At 44.6% G+C, this 21819-nt stretch overlaps 2 protein-coding genes across 2 annotated transcripts in view; both read right to left on the bottom strand.

Annotated features, from left to right (window-relative positions):
- The window catches only part of LOC147109881 (rap guanine nucleotide exchange factor 2-like), an 83448-nt gene extending 80714 nt beyond the window's left edge, over positions 1 to 2734 (bottom strand). The window contains exon 1 of the mRNA XM_086002416.1: positions 2534 to 2734. Within this exon, the coding sequence (XP_085858542.1) occupies positions 2534 to 2734 (201 nt within the window). The remainder of the gene's footprint in view (positions 1 to 2533) is intronic.
- Positions 2735 to 2820: 86 nt separating this feature from the next.
- LOC147109880 (rap guanine nucleotide exchange factor 2-like) lies at positions 2821 to 20878 on the bottom strand. The gene is made up of 4 exons (XM_086003909.1): positions 18924 to 20878; positions 5322 to 5467; positions 5009 to 5173; positions 2821 to 2973 (listed from the first exon to the last, which is right to left on the bottom strand). Exons 1-4 carry the CDS (start codon positions 19165 to 19167, stop codon positions 2848 to 2850), a joined length of 681 nt encoding a protein of 226 aa, XP_085860035.1. The 5' UTR covers positions 19168 to 20878; the 3' UTR covers positions 2821 to 2847.
- Positions 20879 to 21819: the final 941 nt, after the last annotated feature.

The following is a 21819-nucleotide window of genomic DNA, read 5'->3' as shown; positions in this document are numbered from 1 at the left end:
TAGCTGCATAGGTGGGTGAGCACAGATCATCGTTTGTGCAGACTTTCCTTCTTTGCATCACTTCAGTGGTTTTCCTCCATTAGTGCCAGTAATGGTACTGGGGGAAACAAAATAGAATAAATGGCACAAAGACTTATGACAAGCTAAGTGCCAAAAAGGAAAATAAAACAGGCCAGAAACGGTCTAAAAACTGCTGAATGAATTCTTTTACTGGCTCTTTCTACTTATTTTCCTGTGCAATTCAGTTCCCTAGGAACTGTGGATGTCTATTTATATAAGCAAAATTTGGAAGTGCCATGCACCCAGTGTGAAGGCTTTAAAAAGACATGGGAGGCATTATTATACCACCCACTGCCTGGCCATGCACGCCACATGCAAAAGGGGCAGAGACCCAGCATTGCAGATCTCTGAGCCTTTTTCTGTGCCATAGCACTGTGAACTGGTGCACAAAGGAAGTTGACCAGATGAAAATCGACCCTCAAGAGATAGTAGGCCTTTTCATAAATAAAACAAAGATTTTCTTTTTCAAATCAGTGGTCTCCCAATCTTTCTCAATGTCAGCAACCAAAAAGTCCCAAAATTTGCCAGACCTTCAACCATTTGTATCCTCCTGGGCATTTGCCCTGGCATTTATTCTTTTGTAAATGACCTTTAGTAAATGAAGACTTGACATGGCGCGCAGGAGCCTATAGTCGATGCTGACACCTTTCTGATAGGGAAACATATACAGGAAACATTCGATTAACCGGCACCTAAATAACCGGAAATGTCGGTTAACCGGCAAAATTCAGGAGTAGGTTCAGGTAACTTTTATTACTTGCCTTCCTCCATGTGTTGCTGTGCAAAGGTGTGGCTGCAGCTGTTGCTAAGCTACAGAGACGCTTGCAACTTGTGGCCATTGTTTTGAACCTGTTGAAGCAACAGGGTTTGTTGCTTTATACGGAGCTCTCAGCTCCGTATCTTTTACTATAGCTTTAGGTTATCCGGAATTTTTGATGAACCGGCACCACGTCGGTCCCGTCCGTGCCGGATAAAAAAAGTTTCCTGTATTGATAAGTGAATGGTCAGCTTGAAGGGATAATTACTAGTCATACCCCGGATCAGGCATATTCCTCGGATATTCACTTTCAACTAAAGTTTGTGCTTGCCAAATCCTAAAGACGCTTAATTGGGTCTAAAGGTCCAGACTATCCCTAAAGGAACAACCTGAAAATGTTACCGTCCGGACACTTTTAATAAGTTTAGCTAGACTGTAACGTTCCAGATATGATGAGGGTCCGGAAAACTCCCCCAGAATTCTGTAACTCCTCACCAAAGAGTGTACAGAGATTGAGTTCACGAGTTTGATACAGAAGTATTATATGAGACAATTCTAAAAATATATAGATTTATTAAAGAACCGACATGTAATTTACAGTTGGTGAATCAATCGCAACATTAACAGTTCCAAAAAGAGAAAGCTTTACAATCTTATCAGAGATCCTTACTCTCAGATCTTAATTTTGCTACAGCTTTGTAGTTCTTCGTTTTATTCAGGATATCCACCAAAATCAAATACAGTACCTTTGATCCCCAAGGTACAAAGAGTTGTAGACTTACAGAGCCTGCCTCTGAAGTCGAGAATCACTTTGCCCCTTTACAGCGAGTCTACTATCCCATTTGAGAGTTCAATATTTATACCCTTTTCCAGTGGTATTTCCTTTAAGGTTTTCTGCTGATGTAAGCTAATTATCTTTAGTCATTTTTCTGCTGACTTCTGCAATTCTTAGCCACCTCAGCTGGTAGCAATACAGAATCATGTCTCTTCTCTAGGTGTTGTAAGTTTACCATAAAAAACGGTGTAACAGCAGGTGCGTTTTATTTGATGTCATTTTTACTAAGGCAGATGTTTGTGCTTCTTTATGAAGTGTAAATTAGAACACCTTGTACAGGGTGAACCATTGTTTGTTTCCAAAGATTCAGACTGTCAGGACCCTTTAACCTTCTGTTGCAATAAGGTTATTGATTCAGTGTCAACAACTGTCTTATCTCTATAGCCAGAATGCTATCACAGCTTTTCCATAGTTAAGGTTTCTAGATTTCCAAACCCAGTTTGTCATGTTTTAATAAGGCCAGAATTCTTTCATCGAATGGTGTATTTTTCTGAATAGGTTTTGTGGCTTATTCCTTCACAAGCTCACCACACCATCCCTGGAGAAAATGATAACAAGGGATGACGTCTTTCAAATCTCATACTTACAGTTAGCAGGAGCACAGAAACTTGTGGTAAAATTATGCTTGGGTATCAATGGGCTGTCACAGTTATCTTATAGACTGATGCATATTCCAGTAATTCTGGTTCATCAATGGAATATTTAATTCTGCATCAGAAAAGCTCAGAGCTCCAGACAACAAGGTCTGAGAGACTATTCAACAGTCAACAGCAATGAGGTGTGACGTTTTGCCGCTGACATTCTGTGCAGACATTTAATACATTTGTTGGCAGAAATTATTTTTTTCCATAAAAATTATTTAAAGAAAAAGCAAGACAAACCTGATCACCACGTTTCAGCCCAGCTTCAGTAGCTTTGCTACCAGGCTCTACGCTGTCTAGGAAAATCCCAAAACCTTTCTCAGTGCCTCCCAACAGGATAAATGGCAAAGGGGCTTCTTGTGATGGCTTCATTAGAGTTATTAGCCGTTGTTTGGCCTTAACTGTACAAGCGATTTTCAACAGTCTGAGCTGACGACCCATTTTCTGCACAACATAAAAAAATATCATTTACAAACTGAAATTCAACTTCTGATGATAGTTGTTAAATGTTTCTTAAGAGAGGGGGCTTCAAAAATAATCAGGTGTTAACTACCTTAAATGAGATAACTAACCTCTTGTTCCAAATTGTTTTCAAATTCTTCTAGAAATGCGGTCATTGCAGGATTGCCTTCAAAATCATTGAAGTGACTGTTTACCCACAGCAATACTACCCGTGTAACCTGGAAAGTGTTCAGAGAAATGTATTTTGCACCATTAAAGGCATTGTATGCTTGATGTATGCAACATATGCTGACTTAACTTCAATGTAGAGAATTAAGAATGTGCAAATGAAGCTTCCCTTCCCTTCCTTGACTTCTCTGTCTCCATTTCTGGGGATCGGCTATCAACCAATATTCACTCTAAGCCCACTGATTCCCACCCTGCTTCCTGTAAGGACTCGATTCCATTCTCCCAGTTTCTTCATCTCCGTTGCCTCTGTTCTGACGATGCCATCTTCCACACAAGTGCATCCGATATGTCTTCCTTTTCCCTCAACCGAGGATTCCCCTCCACCGCGCTTGACATGGCCCTCGACCGTGTCTGTTCCATTTCCCGCACTTCTGCCCTCACCCCTTCCCCTCCCTCCCAGAACCATGATAGGGTTCCCCTTGTCCTCACCTTCCACCCCACCAGCCTCCACATTCAACGCATCATTCTCCGCCATTTCCGCCACCTCCAGCGTGATCCCACCACCAAACACATCTTCCCCTCCCCTCCCCTTTCAGCATTCCAAAAGGGACAACTCCCTCCGCCACACCCTGATCCACTCCTCTATCACCCCCAAAAGCCCCTCCTCTTCCCACGGCACCTTCCCATGCAAGTGCTGGAGATGCTACACCTGCCCTTTTACTTCCTCTCTTCCCACTGTCCAGGGCCCCAAACACTCCTTCCAGGTGAAACAGTGATTTACTTGTACTTCTTGCAATTTAGTAGACTGTATTCACTGCTCATGATGCAGTCTCCTCTACATTGGGGAGACCAAACGCAGATTGAATGACCGCTTTGTGGAACACCTGTGTTCAGTCCGCAAGCGTGACCCCGAGCTTCCGGTCGCCTGTCACTTTAACTCTCCGCTCCATTCCCACTCTGACTTCTCTGTCCTCGGCCTCCTACACTGTTCCAATGAAGCTCAACGTAAGCTCAAGGAAGAGCACCTCGTCTTTCGATGAGGCACTTTACAGCCAACATTCAGTTCAACAATTTCAGACCATAACCTCTGCCCCCATTTTTTCCGACAACAGCTGTTGATGATTTTCTTATTCCCATTTACTCTTCTTCTAGACCCATCTTTTGTTCTTTTACTTGTCCCGTTACCATCTCCTTTTGCCTTGCACCATCATCCCTTTTGTCTTTGAATCTCTCCTGCCTTCCACCCTATCACAGACCTTCCCTTTTGTTCTTTCCTCCCCTCCCCCCTTTCCCTGTCTCTACACTTGCTTAAAACCTGTTATATCTCGAAAACTTTTTTCAGTTCTGACAAAAGGTCATCGACCTAAACCATTAATTCTGTTTCTCTCTCCACAGATGCTGCCTGACCGGCTGAGTATTTCGGGAATTTTCTGTTTTTATTGCAAATGAAGCTTGATTGCCTCAATTACAGAAGCATTTATTCCTACTCTTAATTTATCTTTAGAAGTTTAGTGAAATCTTTTAGTTTGAGGTTAGGGTCTTATGAAGGAAGTTGCAGTTTAATTTAGGACAGAAGGTAGACGGATGAAATTATTTTGTTATTTTTTTAAAATTTTAATGCAGAGTAAATAATAGCTCTACAACTTTTACAGTAATGACAAGAGACATGCACATTATTTAAAAACAGGGTTGCATAATTCCTGAAAATGGCTGCCAAGTGACTGATCAATGCGAATACTGCACAGGAGTGATAAAGCTATCTATCTATCTATCTATATATATAATATATACATATATATATATATATACAGGCTAAAAGTCATGACAAATGAATATTTATTCCAAGTCAAATAAGAAGCGGTGTAGATTTTTTCCCTGCCGAAGGTATACTATCAATGAACACAATTACAAATGAACCTTTTTCTTTCCAATTTATGTGCATCTATATTTAGTTACTCAGAGGTACATATTGGATTCTTGTCATATTAACAGCTGGTGAGGGGAAAGATCACCACAAAGTTTACTGGTTAAAATAAATTGCTTGTTAAGTACTGAATTATTACAATCTTAAAAGTTTTGGCTAACCTTGTCCCTGAGACTTGGGTCATTAAACCACTCCAGCAATTTCTTCCCAACTTCCATTGGGTTTGATAAGAAGGTTCTGCAGGTTAAAAGAAAATCTTCTATATATGTGGGATCCACCACTGAGTGCACTTCCAGCAGGTGCATTGTTAACTGCTCAGGTGTTCCCTAATATAGTTCAACGGAACAGATCATTAGTAAAACTACATTTAATTAGAGCTGCAGAATAAACTTTTACATGAGAAATACAATGGGCATCATGAGCACTTTTTTTAGACCAGTGTTAGTTTCTGATGTATTTAAACATTCTGCTTACCTTTATGACTTTATCGCCTTTCCTGGTTCCAGTCCGATCCAACTCTCGGTGTTCTTTTACTACAGGTATAACAATCTCTCCCTCCTTCTCGACTTTCCGCATATTCTTTTCCACCTGGTTGAGGATTCGACAATAGTCTTGGTGGGCTATGCACAGCAATTGCCAAGGAGCACAGAAAGTGTTACAGTATTAGGCATGCCTGGTGCAGAGTACTAAGATATTATGCATTTACAGATTCAGGCCTAGAAATTGGGTATAGCCCCGCTTGGAGCGTTAGAATTGGCAAAGCGCAAAGTTTATAGCCAGACGCAACTTATCGCCACCTGGCGCGATATTGGGTTGCATCGCCCCTAAAGGTGATTGAGGCGCGAATTCAGGCGTTACACGGGACTCCTAAGGAGCAAAACTTCCGGCGCAACCCAATATCGGAGCGGATGGGCGCAGCGCAGGTGCTCTCAATTACTGATGACCACGAGACTTCCAGGCGCCGGCCAGCTCTTAAAGGGGTGGGTCAGTCAGCTTCAGCATCCACATTCTGCGCCTTGCAGGCCTCAGAATCGGCGCAGGCCCTTCTCTGGCGCTAAAATCTTGGACCAGATGGAGAAGGTGAGACAGAGAGCAAAGCGCTTGACCAATGAGGCTCTGGAGCAATTGGTGGCCGCAGTGGAGCGCCGGCGAGATGTTCTCTACCCAGACAATGGCAGGAGGCCGAATCATAAGGACTACCGACGAGCTTGGAGGGATGTATGCCAGAGGGTCAACTCCAGCAGCATGGTGACCAGGAGCCCTGTCCAATGCAGAAAGAAATTCAACGACCTCACTCGGGTCGTGAGGGTGGGTGTTGTTTCTGCAAACTTCTGCATCCCTTCATTTGCACCTGACTTTATGGCTACAGGGTGGCCTGTGCCCCATTGGCCATCTGCCAGCAAGCACCCATGGCCCTTTCTGGGCACACACATGCACTTTTGACTCAAGGCATCATGTAAGGGTTCTTGCACCATGGGGGGCATGAGATGATCACTCAGGGCATCATGTAAGGGCTCTTCCACCATGGGGGGCATGAGATGATCACTCAGGGCATCATGTAAGGGCTCTTCCACCATGGGGGGCATGAGATGATCACTCAGGGCATCAGGTAACATAACTTCCCCTCCTTTCTCCTGCAGTCCTAGCTGGCGAGGATTGGCAAAGACCAGCTTGGCACCGGTGGAGGACCTCCACAAGTGGTCACTCTGACGGATCTCGAGGAGAGAGTCCACCAGATTCTTGGAGGACGTCTGAGTGGTCCTGTAACCACTGCAGCTGCCGACCCCATTGTTGACAGCGATGGTAAGGTTCTCACCTTTTACAACTATCTCCTTCCACTTGTTCCCCCCACCAGCATGCTTTCTCACTGTGGACCCATGTCATAGCCTTGCCGCAATCTGGCATCCCTTGCTGCCAAGCTGTCCTTTTGCTAAAGCCACTCTTCCACATCCCTGCTTTCAGATGCTGCATCACCAGCTCGGGAGCCGGGCCCTCAAGCTGCCAGTGCCAGTGCCTCTGAAGGCTCAATGAGAAAATTACTGTCCAACAGAAGGTCAGCACCTCTCTCCAGCAACGATCAGAATGGCCAGCCCAAATGGCTGCAGCATTTATACTAGTGCTGTCCCCTTTAAATAGCGCCCCCCGAGTCCGAGAAGGGCCTGGGAACGTTCCATCCAACTGTCACTAATAGCGCCAGGCGGAAAGGTTGCGGGTGCCACCGAATATCTGGTCCGGGGCGCCAAAATGGCGTTGCAGACTGAAATGACGTCATGATCTGCCTGCGCCCGCGGGCGCGCGCAAAGAGTTAGCGCCGGCGCTAAAAGGATACGCTATATTCACTGCGCCCGCCCGAAAATTGGGTAACGCCCCAATTCTCGGGCTCTTTAGGCGCTAATCGCTGGCGCTACCAACCGAATTTCTAAGCCTATATGTTTATATTAACAAATCATAAAATGTCTTTATTTCTCCTGTGGCAGTGCTCATGGTTAGATAGTGGCAATAGTATGTTTTTAGTTGTGTTTGCTGTAACATCTAGGGAATGGTAGCATAGTGGTAATGTCACTGGGCTAGTAATCCACAACAACTTCTGGACTAATGATTCAGAGACGTGAGTTCAAATCCCACCACGGCAGCTGGGGAATTTAAATTCAGTTAATTAAATAAATCTGCAATAATTACAAGTATCAGTAATGGTAACAATCGGATTGTTGTAAAAACCCATCTGGTTCACTAATGTCCTTTAGGGAAGGAAATCTGCCGTCCTTACTTGTTCTGGCCTATATGTGATTCCAAACCCACAACAATGTGGATGACTCTGAACTGCCCCTGAAATGGCCGCAAATCACTCAGTTGTAACAAACTGCCCGAAACACAATCATAAAACTGAAACTGGACGGACCACCCAGCACGGATTACAGGCATGGCAACGGCTGACCCGGCCCGGCCCCAGCGACCCGGCCCCGATCGACCCTGCAAAATCCTCAGCAACATCTAGGGACCTGTAGGGTGTGGCGGTGTTGTTTGGCACGTGCGCCCAGTCAGTTATGCCCCTGACTGTTTTGTGAGCGGTTCGAATCGCTCCCACGCCCCTGGGTTCTAGACACCGGACTTAGGTACAAGGCGGCGGTACAGAGAAGACTCCAGGAGACAGGTGGTTGGATGTAAACAAAAACCAAGATTTTATTGAAGAGGAAAAACTTGATACAATCTTATGGGAAAAATTACTAGTGTACACTTCTACAGGCAAAAATACAGAAGAAGAATAACTATAATTATACAGGGAATGGGGAACACACGGCACATCGAGGGAAAACAACTATCTTAACAATCCCCTTATCCTTATCCCACCTCCTATACCTAACTAGATTAAGCTATGAGGGGTCAGAACTTCATGCTCACCAATCAAAAGGGTTGTTAGACTCAAAACAGCGGTTGGGTTCGGGGTTCGCTCTTGGTGCTCTCTGGAGCCTGCCGTCGTCACGTGGCCTCCAGGTGCTGCAAGGGTGTTGTCCAGGTTCGAGTACCCCAAAGTTAGTCTCTGTTTGGGTACTTTACCTTGCAGGGATGATTCTTCGCCGCCAGCCGCCAGATTGAGTTGGTGTGCAGATATTCGAAGGTCGGCTGAGGCTAAAGGCCCGGTAATTCGAAGCCTCCCCTCAGTTCATCTCCTCAGTTGGTCTTCTTCAGCCGGTCTTCCTCAGGTGGCCTTCCCTCCGGTGGTCTTCCCTCCTCCCCTCGTCGCGTCCCGCCTCGCCTGGCCTGAATTGTCCGTGTCCGCCCGACCCGGTGCCGGGGCTAGTTCCGGATGGAGTGTGAAAGGGCACGGGCAAAGGCCAGGGGGTAAGCGCGGGACGGGGAAAGAGCGGCAGCCATGAGGGCGAGGGACCGAAGTGCAGCAGCACCAGCACACCAACCAACAAAGAACACACCACCGACCACACCAATTGCTACCCGGGGTCCTTCAATTATACCTTCATCGAAAACCCTTATCTGCGTGCCAAATCAGGTTAGTTCTTTGTTTTAATCTTGGCAGGCTATTTTAAATAATGGTAGCAATCCATACTAACTGTTTTTAGATGGCCGGTATTCGCATCTACCGGCCCGATAATTGACTTGTATTGTCCTGAAAGTTCCTTGAAGGGCCTGTCTGGCCTCGATGGCTCTGTTAATCTGTTTCCGATAATATATGTAGACTGCTTGATGGCCTTAACTATAGGCCTAAACTGAATTTAGATTTGTCTCCAATTCGGTCTAATGCATAATTCAGATTCCTGTCTGGTTCCAAAATACAAAGTCTCTCTTCACAGAAGCCTGCAGCTTTGGTTTTGAACCACAAGCTGTCTGCGTTGCAGAGTCCATTTTAAAATCTCACAGGCTTTCTGCCACAAGGCACAGACGCCATCTTGGGTACCCTTTTTGAATTAAAATGTCCACGCAGGGTCCCGTTTATTAATAACAGCCTTCGGGGAAATGCAGAAATTTTGCAAATCTTACAGACCTGTGTCAAAATTGGGAGAGTCTGTCCCACAGACTAGTCAAGCAACAGCCTGACATAGTCATAATCACAGAATCAATGTCCCAAACTCCTCCATCACCATCCCTGGATATGTCCTGTCCCACTGGCAGGACAGACCCACCAGGGGTGGTATACAGTCGGGAAGGAGTGGCCCTGGGAGTCCTCAACATTGACTCCGGACCCCATGAAGTCTCGTGGGTTCAGGCCAAGCATGGGCAAGGAAACCTCCAGCTGATTACCACTTACCGCCCTCCCTCAGCTGATGAATCAGTACTCCTCCATGTTGAACGCCACTTGGAAGAAGCACAGAGAGTAGTAAGGGCACAGAATGTACTCTGGGTGGGGGACTTCAATGACAATCACCAAGAGTGGCTCAGTAGCACCACTACTGACCGAGTCCTGAAGGATATAACTGCCAGTCTGGGCCTACGACAGGTGGTGAGAAAAACAACATGAGGGAAAAAACTACTTGACCTCGTCCTTACCTGTTGCAGATGCATCTGTCCATGACAGTATTGTTAACAGTGACCACCGCACAGCCATTGTGGAGACGAAGTCCCGTCTTCACACGGAGGGCACCCTCCATCGTGTTGTGTGGCACTACCACCGTGCTAAATGGGATAGATTCAGAACAGATCCAGCAGCAGCTCAAAATTGGGCATCCATGAGGCGCTGTGGACCATCAGCAGCAGCAGAATTGTATTCCACCACAATTTGTAACCTCATGGCCCGGCATATCCCTCACTCTACCATTACCATCAAGCCAGGGGACCAACCCTGGTTCAATGAGGAGTGCAGAAGAGCATGCCAGGAGCAGCACCAGGCATACCTAAAAATGAGGTGCCAACCTGGGGAAGCTGCAACACAGGACTGCATGCTAAAAAGCAGAAGCAGCATGATATAGACAGGGCTAATCGATCCCACAAACAACGGATCAGGTCAAAGCTCTGCTGTCCTGCCACATCCAGTCGTGAATATGGTGGACCATTAAACAACTAACGGGAGTAGGAGGCTCCATGAATATCCCCATCCTCAATTATGGTGGAGCCCAGCACGTGAGTGCAAAAGACATGGCTGAAGCATTTGCAACCATCTTCAGCCAGAAGTGCCGAGTGGATGATCCATATCGGCGTCCTCCTGAGGTCCCCACCATCACAGAAGCCAGTCTTCAGCCAATTCGATTCAGTCCAAGTGATATCAAGAAACAGCTGAGCGCACTGGATACAGCAAAGACTATGGGCCCCGACAACTTTCCGGCTAATGTGCTGAAGACTTATGCTCCAGAACTAGCCGTGCCTCTAGCCAAGCTGTTCCAGCTACAACACTGGCATCTATCCGACAATGTGGAAAACTGCCCAGGTATGTCATGTCCACAAAAAGCAGGACAAATCCAACCCGGCCAATTACCGCCCCATCAGTCTACTCTCAATCATCAGCAAAGTGATGGAAGGTGTCGTCGACAGTGCTATCAAGCGGCACTTACTCACCAATAACCTGCTCACTGACGCCCAGTTTGGGTTCCGCCAGGACCACTCGGTTCCCGACCTCATTACAGCCTTTATCCAAACATGGACAAAGGAGCTGAATTCCAGAGGTCAGGTGAGAGTGACTGCACTTGACATCAGGGCAGCATTTGACCGAGTGTGGCATCAAGGAGCCCTAGTAAAACTGAAGTCAGTGGGAATCGGGGGCGGGGGGGGGGGGGAACGGTCCACTGGCTGGAGTCATGCCTAGCACAAAGGAAGATGGTTGTGGTGGTTGAAGATCAATCACAACGTTCACCACACGGACTGCAGCGGTTGAAGAAGGCGGCTCACCACCACCTTCTCAAGGGCAAATATGGATGGGCAATAAAAGCTGGCCTTGCCAGTGATGCCCATATCCCATAAACAAATACATTTTTTTTTAAAACATCCCGAGAGGGGGTACAGCAGTACCTGTGGAGTAAGAAAGAACTTGCATTTATATAGAATCCTAGAATAGGTACAACACCGAAGGAGGCCATTCAGCCCGTGCCAGCTCTCTGCAAGAGCACTTCAGCTAGTCCCACTCACCCGCCCTTTCCCTGTAGCCCTGCACATTTTTTTCCTTCAGGTACTTATCCAATTCCCTTTTGAAAGCCACAATTGAGTCTGCCTCCACCACCCTTTCAGGCAGTGCATTCCACATCCTAACCACTCGCTGCGTAAAAAAGTTTTTCCTCATGTCGCCTTTGGTTCTTTTGCCAATCACCTTAAATCTGTGTCCTCTAGTTCTTGATCCTTCCGCCAATGGGAACAGTTTCTCTCTATCTACTGTGTAGACCACTCATGATTTTGAACACCTCTATCAAATCTCCTCTCAACCTTCTCTGCTCTAAGGAGAACAACCCCAGCTTCTCTTGTCTATCCACGTAACTGAAGTCCCTCATCCCTGGAATCATTCTCGTAAATCTTTTCTGCACTCTCTCTAAGGCCATATAACGCCTTTCACGACCTCAGGAGTCACAAAGCGCTTTACAGCCAATGAAGTATAGTCACTGATGTAATGTAGGAAACGCGGCAGCAATTTGCACACAGCAAGCACTCACAAACAGCAACGTGATAATGACCAAATCATCTTTTTCTAATTGATGTTGATTGAGGGATAAATATTGGTCAGTACATCGGGGAGAATTCCCCAGTGCCTCTTCAAAATAGTGCCATGGGATCTTTTACGTCCACCTGAGGGGTCAGTTTAACGTCTTATCTGAAATATGGAACCTCTGACAGTGCAGCACTACCTCAGTACTGTACTGGAGTGTCAGCCTAGATTTTGGTGCTCAAATCTCTGGGGTGGGTCTTGAACCCACAACCTTCTGACTCAAAGGTGAAAGTGCTATCAACGTAGCCACGGCTGACATGGAAAGAACTCTGAAGATAAAAACTATGAAGATCACAACGAGAAACCACCTTAGCTACTCTTCTCCAGTAAGTGGCTCAAGAGTCTAATGTGTTAGGACCTGCCCTAGGGAAGAACACAACAGATGGATGTTACAATATCCTACTATCACCAATGTTATGAACTTTATAATTCACAAGAACATAAGTAGGCCCTCAATATCAGTGTGGCAAAGCAGAAATAAGAAAATCTAGAGCAAGAAAAGGACTTTCAGCCAATCAAGCCCACTCCATCTACAGTCCATTTACAATTATTCCATCATGGACTTCTCTCCCACATCACCTGTTGATCCCCAGTTTAAGGAAGCACTAAATTTCTTTCCCGACTTCTCCTGACAGTTTTGTTAATTGTCTCTACAACTGTCAATCCTGCTTCTTCACAAATATCGATTCAGCTCCTTTTTAAATCTGCAAATTGCACTGAAATAAGCTATCTAATCTGAGAATTTCTTTGTTGTTGCTAATTTCTAGGGTTGTGAATTTTGTACTTGTGTCCTCCAGTCCAACACTAACTCCAAGTTAAATAGCAGTTTTTCTTCCACCTCACCTGTGCCTTTTGTTATTTTGAATACCTGTTTCATATCCCTCCTGTCTTTTTGCTAGTGACAATAAGTTAGTGCTTGAGTTTTACTTATGACTTAGTCCCTGGAGGCCTGCAATCCTTCTGACCATTCTTCACTGAATCCTTTCGAAAGCATTTCAGGTCTTTCTTTGACATAGAGTGGTTCAAAACTGCACCTCATACTCCAGAGTTGCCCTCATCATTGATCATAATATACTTCAGAAGTAACCCAGCATCTGATCAGCTTTATTAGCCAAATGCCTCACACTAACCAGATGCTTTCAAAATATGATCAATATAAATATGACCACCCACCAATCATTTTCTTTTTTTAGTCTCTGCCATTGGGGGCTCTTTCATTTTTTTTGGTATTGCCCATTTTAAGGGAAGAAACTTGGACAGATCCCATAGGGGAAAAGCTAATCTAGCCCTATGACTTCACTCACCTACTTAAAAAAGAACTCTTTACTGTGCATTTTTGAGCTATAGTTTGTGCTCGGGTGACTCTTAAAAGCCAACTGTCTGCCTTACTGTTCTAATTTAATTTGTTATTTTTGTTTTACAAATCAGCTTGGTGGGACCAGACCCTTCTTGAATTTTAGTGGTGTTCCCTTATCAGGGGAGACACTTGTGGGCTTTGGTTTGCCTGAACCCACAATTCCATTGGCCTAATGAAATCGAACCCTTTCAAGTTACAGGTGAGCCAGATCCAGCCTGAATTTTGGTCGTGTCGCGATGATTAAGGGGAGGCACTTACATAAATGGGAGTTGTTTTAGGCTTCTCTATCATCACAATTTTATTAACTCCTATCCCTAAACCCTACTGCTGTCATTTATTTTTTGTTTACTTTATTCTTAATGCTCTTTGCATCATAAATATTAAAAAATTCTTAATTGACCTTTCTGATAGTGTTATTAATTTCCTTTTTTTGTTTGTCCTAGGCCTGCCTTACTAGTTTAAATCCTCCCCCACTGTTTCATTTACCCTTTCTGCAAAAATATTGGTACTCATCCAGTTTAGGTGACTCTCATCTTATCTCAAAAAGCCTCCTCCTGCCCCAAACTTGCCTCAATGTCCTAGGAATCTAAAACCCTCCCCTCTACACCATCTTTCTAATATCTAATTGCTCCTCCATTACTCATTCAGCATGTGAGATGGCAAAGAAGCGTGAGATTACCACTCTCAACGACTTACACTTTAATCTGGAACGTAACTCTTCAAACTCCATCCTACATCTGTCCGACATCTCCATCCTACTCTTCCCTAAATCATTTTGATGGGCAATTTCTGGTTGGTTTCCCTGCCTTTCTAGAAATGTTTCCACCTGTTGCACGACATCTCTTACCCTGGCACCAGGGAGGACACATATCATTTGCGACCCCAGTCACAGTTGCTAATCTCTAATTATGGAATTTCCCACTACACAACTCATCCATTCTCATGGGTAGTGTTTCTCTTCTCATCGGTAATCGCTTACTTCACTGTGCAGTGATGTTGTGACGCATAAAAATAGAACATTTAAAAAAAGTGTACAAAGACCTGACAATTTCTAGGACTTTTTCCCCCAAAACTGAGAAACAAAAGTGAAGGGTAAAGATCAATAGTGTAGGTCACCAAGGCCAAAAAGAATTAAAAAGATGAAGTAAACCAGGAAGTAGCAACTGGGTGATGCCAAGCTCGAGTTTTAAAAGCCTACAGAATGTAGGTGGAGTGAAAGACTAAAGGTGTTCCACAGTTTTGAACTCCGAGGAAAATAATGAGTTAAAGTAGAAGATGGTGCGATTAATCTGGATTGAAACACAGGAGAAGAGTGTGTTCGACAGCATCTTTCCATTTTAAAAGGAACAAGCGATAAAGGAGCATAAATTATAATAGTGTTGATAAAATAAAGACAGAAGAGGCTCTGATGAAGAAAGGGAGTTCAGAAGCTAGATGTAAGAGAAGGAATGCCCATCAGAGGACAGGCTTTTTTTTGTTGTTCTAGTAATGAATGCGAGATAGGCACAAGAAGAGCCTCCATACAGCGTATTCAAGTCTTGAACAGACATGGGCTTTATAAAAAGTGAAGAAAGGTCAAGACGAAAAGCAATGCTAGCCATGAATGAGGAAAGCCTCTACTCGGAGGCAGCTTTAAAAATGGAAGGGATGTGGAAGTTCCATTTGAGGTCAGGGAGACAGTGAGGCCAGGAATGTCAATATATGAAGAAAGACTAAGGCCACGATTTTGCAAATGGATATGGCTTGGGAGCGGGTCAGCTGGTTTCCGGGTTCCAGTCCCGCCCCCAACTGTATCCGGCTAACGGACATGATTTTACGTCGATTGGCCTTGTTAAGCCCACCCTGCGGGCTTGCCAGCCAATTAAGAGGAAGCCAGTCAGATGATGTCATTTGATGATGCATCATCTGCCAGTTTTCTTAAAGGGACCATGCACAATTTTTCTTTGACAGCTCATTTTTCAGTGTTTGACAGCATTGAGCTGCTGCAAACACTGACAATCACTGTACAAAGGTGAGCTCTTGCACCCAGGCTTGCCAATGACTCCCTCCATAGGCTAGAACAGATGGCAGCTGCAAGTGGGGTTACAGAAGCGATCTGTCACTGGTGAGAGAGGTTCTCCCAATGAGGTGGGACTAGACAGCCAATTCAAAACTTGTTACCTACAGAAAAGTGTAAATGCATTAAAAATGATTTTCCCAACATTTTCTTACCTCTGAAACTCACCAGTGCACCATTGGGTCCTTCACAACACTTCTGCAGCTGTCATCAATGCAGAAACATTACAGCACACTCACAACATGCCACACTTACCTGGCGTGGTGTCCGGACATCGGGGAACCCGAGTAGAAGCAGCAAAATTGAAAAAGAGCCTGTTAACAAGTATCAAGTACCTGTTAACAGGAAGGTAAGTGGCTATAATCCTCTTCCCGCCACTAGGTGCCGGGTCCATGCGCAAATCGGGGACCCGACACTTGGGAAGATTGATTGGAGGCAGGTTGACAGCAGTCCCGCCTCCAATCCTGCACTCTGAGGACTGGCAAAATTCCGGCCTAAGAGTGGAGCTATCAAGGCAAGAGGTGTTAGCTGTTGGTTAAACTTGTGAAGGACATGAAAAAAATAATTGAAAAATAAAAGTACATACAGTAAATCAAGACATAGAATTAGCATTTAGGCTTAGATCATCTTCGGCTATGTTCACCAATTACTAAGGGCTGGATTTTGCGGGGGGTCAGCGGGCGCGATCAGTGATGGCTCGGGTGGGAAAGTGTTTTTTTCCCCAATGGGTCAGGACCCCGCTGTGAGCCCGCCGCCACACGCCTTTCCCCAATGTCGGGTCTGTCAGCGCTGGGCAGACCCGACACGCAGCGGCGGGTTCGCAGCCAGGGACCCAATTCAGGTAATTAGTGGCTTGTTTAGAGCCACTTAAGAATGAATATCTGCTCACCTTCTGCATTTGACAGCTCGTCCATGAGTCGTGGACCGTGTCTGTCAAGCTGAGGCAGGAGGTCAGTGGCCATTGAATCAGTTGTTGAGTTGAGAGATTCAAATGTATAGTAAAAGCTCCCACCTTACACAGATATCTTCCCTCAGCCGCAAACTCTTCCTCACTGCATTTCCACAACAGATTCACTATGCTGCAAGTTTTTACACAAGTCTCCATCCAGTCTGACCTCATTACCTCTCTCACCATTGACAGATCACTTCTGTCATCTCTGCTTCACCTGCCATGTATTCCATCAGCATGGTTGCCCTTTATACCCTCTCACCTTGGTCCTCAGAATCCCACCACAATCAGCCCCAACATCAGCAGCACCAACAACACCACCACCAACACCACCACCACCAACCTTCTCCGTAATCATCTGATGTTGCACAGGACAGAGGGCATCAGCACCCGACCACATTGCTGCCCGGCAGGCCAGGGATGGCCTCACCATGGCCAGATTTACTTCACTTGACACTTGTACACCCTGGCTGCCACATGATGCGCCAGGTTGGCACCACCCCACACCAACACCATAAAGCCTCCCTACAATGCCCAAGCCATTCCTTTTACACTCATCACCATTGCGGGGGGTACCGTTATGTCTCACCATTCACTGCAACTCACTAAGCCACTTCCAAAGGAGCACACAAATCTGTCTAAGAACACAAAGTGTTAAAAATAAAGGTTTCAATGTTTGACACCACATTAACAGAAACTTTACATGAACATTGCATAAAACACCCAAGTGCCTACCCTTGTGTGTTGTTAGTTGGTATCATTGCACTAGGATGAGGGTGCGTGTGAGAGGTGGCTAGTGAGATGGGGATGTGATAATGTAGGTAGAGAGGGATGGGTGGAGGTGCAAGGTAAGTTGGTGTGAGTAAGGAGTGATGGGAGGCACAGCAGGATAAGGTTGAGTGTGGCTTTTTGTGATCTAATAAGATCATTGATGCGGCACTGCACCCAGGTCCTCCTGACCACGTCCCTGTTTGTGCCCTCCTCTGCAATATGTTGATCTCCTGGGGAGGTTTCTACCACCCATGGGAAGGGAAGAGGACCTCCCTACGTGCTGTGACTCCCTCCATAAGCATATGGAGGGAGTCATGGGAGAGCCTTGGTGTAGCCCTGCACCTCTGTGCAGTGATTGTCAGTGTTTGCAGCACCTCAATGCTGTAGAACACTGACAGCAGAAACGGCAAAATAAAGTTGGCCATGGTCCCTTTAAGGAAACCGGCTGATGACGCGTCATCAAATGAAGTCACCAGACCCGCTTCCTCTAATTGGCCGGGGAACGTGCTGGGCTGGCTTAACAAGCCCAATCAGGGGAAATTAATTTCAGAGGCCGGGATGGAGCCAGCAGCGGGGTCGGGACCCGCCACCGACGTCACCCGCCACGGTCTCGCTGAGGTTTGTAAAATCGCAGCCTAACTCTTTCTGGACATTAATGCACCACACAGACAGGAGAAAATAAACATATACTAGAAAAATACTTGGCAGCAAACTAATTAAATTGATATATACACATTGCATCACATCACACCACACACAGTTTAATCACTTTGCTCCCAACCCAAACTTAAAACCAGATTGTGTGTATTCTGGTATAGACCTGCACTACAAACTGTGTTAAGGAAATTCATTTTACATTTGGTTTCTGTATATTTGCTCGTGTGAGGATACACATTTCATAAAGGGCATATTGGAAGTACACACATGTGGACATCAGATGAAAACAGGATCAGGCTTGGCTGTGATATCCCCATGTTAAAATAGTCACTTTCCATTCACCGTCAAAGCTCACACATGAATAAATCACATACACTCCTTGAATGGTACTGAAATAGTTACGGATGAGGTTGAAAGAGGCCTAGGAGCCTTCATAGCCTCAATACTCAATGCAGAGCAGCAGTCAACAAAGCCAATAGAATGCTGAATTACATAGCTGAAATAGAAGAATATGTCAGAGGAAGATGTGATCCAACTGTACAATGCTCTGGTCAGACCACAACTTGAGTAATGTGTCCATTTTGGTTGCCAAGAAACATAGAGACATTCAAGTATTGGAGGCAATGCAGCCAACAGCCACAAGGCCGATTCCTGGTGTCAGAGACCTGAGCTACGAGGAAAGATTGGAGCAATGTGGGCCTTTCAATCTGGAAATGAAACATCTAAGAGATGAACTTATGGAAGTATGTAACATAGTTAACAGTATGGAAAAACTAATTCCAGAAAACCACTTTGAAGCAAATTGCGTGAGTAAGACAAGTGGATACTGGTTCAAACTAGAAAAAGTACAGTTCAGTCTGATATCAGGAAGTTATTCTTCACTTCAAGAGTGATCAATACATGTAATGATCTTTCAAATAGAGTACTGGAGATGAAAACTCTGGAACTGTTTAATAACCAAATGGATGCTGTAATGGGGGAGGGCTTTAGGGTAGAAACATAGAAACATAGAAGATAGGGGCAGGAGTAGGCCATTCGGCCCCTCGAGCCTGCTCCGCCATTTAATGAGATCATGGCTGATCATCCAAATTTATCCTTGTTTTCAAATTTAGATCTCGTTGCCTATTCCCAATTTCATACTGACTCACCAATGTCATCATCTGTTCTGTCTATAGGATCTTTCGCCAGGCAGTCTCTGACAATGTCCATGCTCATCAGTAGATCTGATGGTTTCTCAATGTCCTCCTTGTTATCATCTTCAGCGTCTACTGGCAGGCCACTCAGGTCCATGTCCCTAGCTTCACTCTCTGTGGCTTTCGAAATAAAAAAATTGCATAAGATGATCATGATTAGCAATGATAGATACACAGGAACAGAAGTCTGCTTTATCATTTTGTTAGGTATGGCAGCATATCGTTTTAAATACAATTCCTTGCCCTTTCTCCATATCCCTTAATTCCATTACTTCCCAAGTACCTATTCGACTTTTAAAAACCTCAATTTTGCATCTATGGTCTTCTGTGGCAGTGTTTTCCACATTCTCACAACCCGTTGTTTGATGTTTGGCCTCGGTTCGCTTAAATAATCTTTGCTCAAATTTAAGATTCTTTTCCCTTGTTCTGGATTCTCCTATTAAAGGTCAATCATTTCCTCTCTACCTATTGATTCTCTTCATTATTTTAAACACTGAGATCAAATCACCTTTAGCTGTATTCACCTCCAGGTAATATAACCCAAATGTAACTAGTCTCTCATTATAATTATTCCCTTCATGTAGATATCGTCATACATTAGGCAAAATCCCTAATTCATAAAAACTCAAAGTTTTAAAAGTTTCTGATTAGAAATAAATTAAAAAGACCCATTATCCAAAATTTGTGCCAATTCATCGCTTGTAGGAGGTGGCTATAACTAAGCTCTCTGAAATATGTCAGGTGAGATTTTACTGGAGCTCATTATTTAAGTTAAAGGGGTAAAACTACCGGCCTCCTCCATAAAACATGTGATCAGGCATACTTACTGTTTGACATGTTCTTGCGGTAATTTTGCTATTTTACCTTAGGACATGAGTGAAGTATGCAAGCCAAACACTCTACCAGATGGTGCCTAAATGGTGAAGTTAAGAAAGGGTACAGTTAACGAGGGTTCAAACAAAGGCCAGAAGAGGTGAGGCACCTAATATTCCGCTCTGGTACTGTTAGTAACAGGAATCAATTCTTTGTGCTTAGAGTCGCTGCATTGAAAACAGCTAGTGCCTTAACTTCAGACTGGCCTGCACACTCAGCTGATAGCATGCTCTTCCTGGATGTGATGGTTTAGGCTCAGTTCCCAGGTTGGGCCAAAGATGTGGACCTCATTACAATCAACAGAGCTCCTCTAGGATAGCTCTGAATCAACAATGTTATGAACCAGGCGAGCAGCAAGGCACATCTCCCAACAGTTAAAGCATTTGCTGCTTTTTAAAAATAGTAACATTTATCTTTTTTTTTTAAGTACTAGGCATCGCTGTTGAAGAAAAATGAAGAAATTGGTATGGCCCTATCACTGTGAAATTACATAAAATTAAATACACCTACCATTAATTCAAACTTAATTCAAACTATCTGTTTATTAGAATTTTTTTCAAGCACAAAATGTCATGTGCAGTTTCATTTACATTGCTTAATTCAAATTACTAGCAAAAAACAAATCTGAATTAAGTGGAGTAGACAGTATAAGTATGATAAAATGTAAACATATACGTTTTCTTTATATTGTGTGGATTTTTGGATGTTTTGGGACATTTTACTATTTTGAAAGTTGCTGTTGTTATTGTTGATCTGTCATAGCATTTCTCATGGGAAGTTGGAGGATATGTTTGATGAGGAGGATTATATGGTTTAATGCAGGATGTATTAATTGTGATGGTATAGTTAAAGTGTGGAACATTAATGTTTAAAAATAAAGAAATAAATGTGAGAGGGGGAACAGGATTTAAGAAACACAAATAACTGGATTAAAAAAAACAAGCATTTGGAGTGGGAGCAAGAAAAAATTGTAAAACGTTGTTCCCTTCGAAGAAACTTGTGGATGAGTTTGACTGACAGACAAATAAAATGCTTCAAACACTGTACCTGGCTTATTGCTATCCACTCTGTTTGACCCCCTTGGCTCCAGGGATACACAGGAATTACCGCCCCCACCCCCCCCAAAATTTTCAGGCACTGCTTGAGTGGGCACTGAGATTCATGGAAGATAGGAGCAGGAGTAGGCCATTCGGCCCCTCGAGCCTGTTCCGCCATTTAATGAGATCATGGCTGATCATCCAAATTCAGTACCCTGTCCCTGCTTTCTCCCCATATCCCTTGATCCCTTTAGCCTTAAGAAATATATCTAACTCCTTCTTGAATATATTTAATGAATTGGCCTCAACTGCCTTGTGTGGTAGAGAATTCCGCAGGTTCACCACTCTCTGGGTGAAGAAATTCCTCCTCATCTCAGTCCTAAATGGCTTACCCCTTACTCTTAGACTGTGACCCCTGGTTCTGGACTCCCCCACCATCGGGAACATCCTTCCTGCATCTAGTCTGTCTAGTTCTGTTAGAATTTTATAAGTTTCAATGAGATCCCCTCTCATTCTTCTAAACTCTAGCGAATATAAGCTTAATCGACCCAATCTCTACTCATACGTCATTCCTGCCATCCCAGGTATCGGTCTGGTGAATCTTCGCTGCACTCTCTCCATGGCAAGAACATCCTTCCTCAGATAAGGCGACCAAAACTGCACACAATACTCAAGGTGTGGTCTCACCAAGGCCCTGTACAACTGCAGCAAGACATCCTTGCTCCTGTACTCGAATCCTCTCGCTATGAAGGCCAACATACCATTTGCCTTCTTAACCGCCTGCTGCACCTGCATGTGTCACCTTCAGCGACTGGTGCACAAGGATACCCAGGTCTCATTGCACTTCCCCTTTTCCCAATCTATTGTCGTTCAGATAATAATCTGGATTGGACTTGGGCCCTGTGCCACAAGTAGCATTCACACTCTGCATATGTTGTTTA

The sequence above is a fragment of the Somniosus microcephalus genome, chromosome 12, assembly GCF_052327205.1.
Source record: "Somniosus microcephalus isolate GS21.2 chromosome 12, FLI_Smic_1.0, whole genome shotgun sequence".
Taxonomy (NCBI): domain Eukaryota; kingdom Metazoa; phylum Chordata; class Chondrichthyes; order Squaliformes; family Somniosidae; genus Somniosus; species Somniosus microcephalus.
The sequence above is the reverse complement of the archived record's forward strand: the minus strand, read 5'-3'. Positions and strand labels throughout refer to the sequence as shown.

Bases quoted from the DNA above. Each gene is read 5' to 3' on its own strand.
- LOC147109880 (XM_086003909.1), bottom strand. From the start codon at position 19,167: ATGATAAAGCAGACTTCTGTTCCTGTGTATCTATCATTGCTAATCATG. The intron at 5,174-5,321 runs GTAAGCAGAATG...GAACTATATTAG, and splicing joins AAGGCGATAAAGTCATAAAG to GGAACACCTGAGCAGTTAAC. The intron at 2,974-5,008 runs GTTAGCCAAAAC...AACACTTTCCAG, and splicing joins ACCCAAGTCTCAGGGACAAG to GTTACACGGGTAGTATTGCT.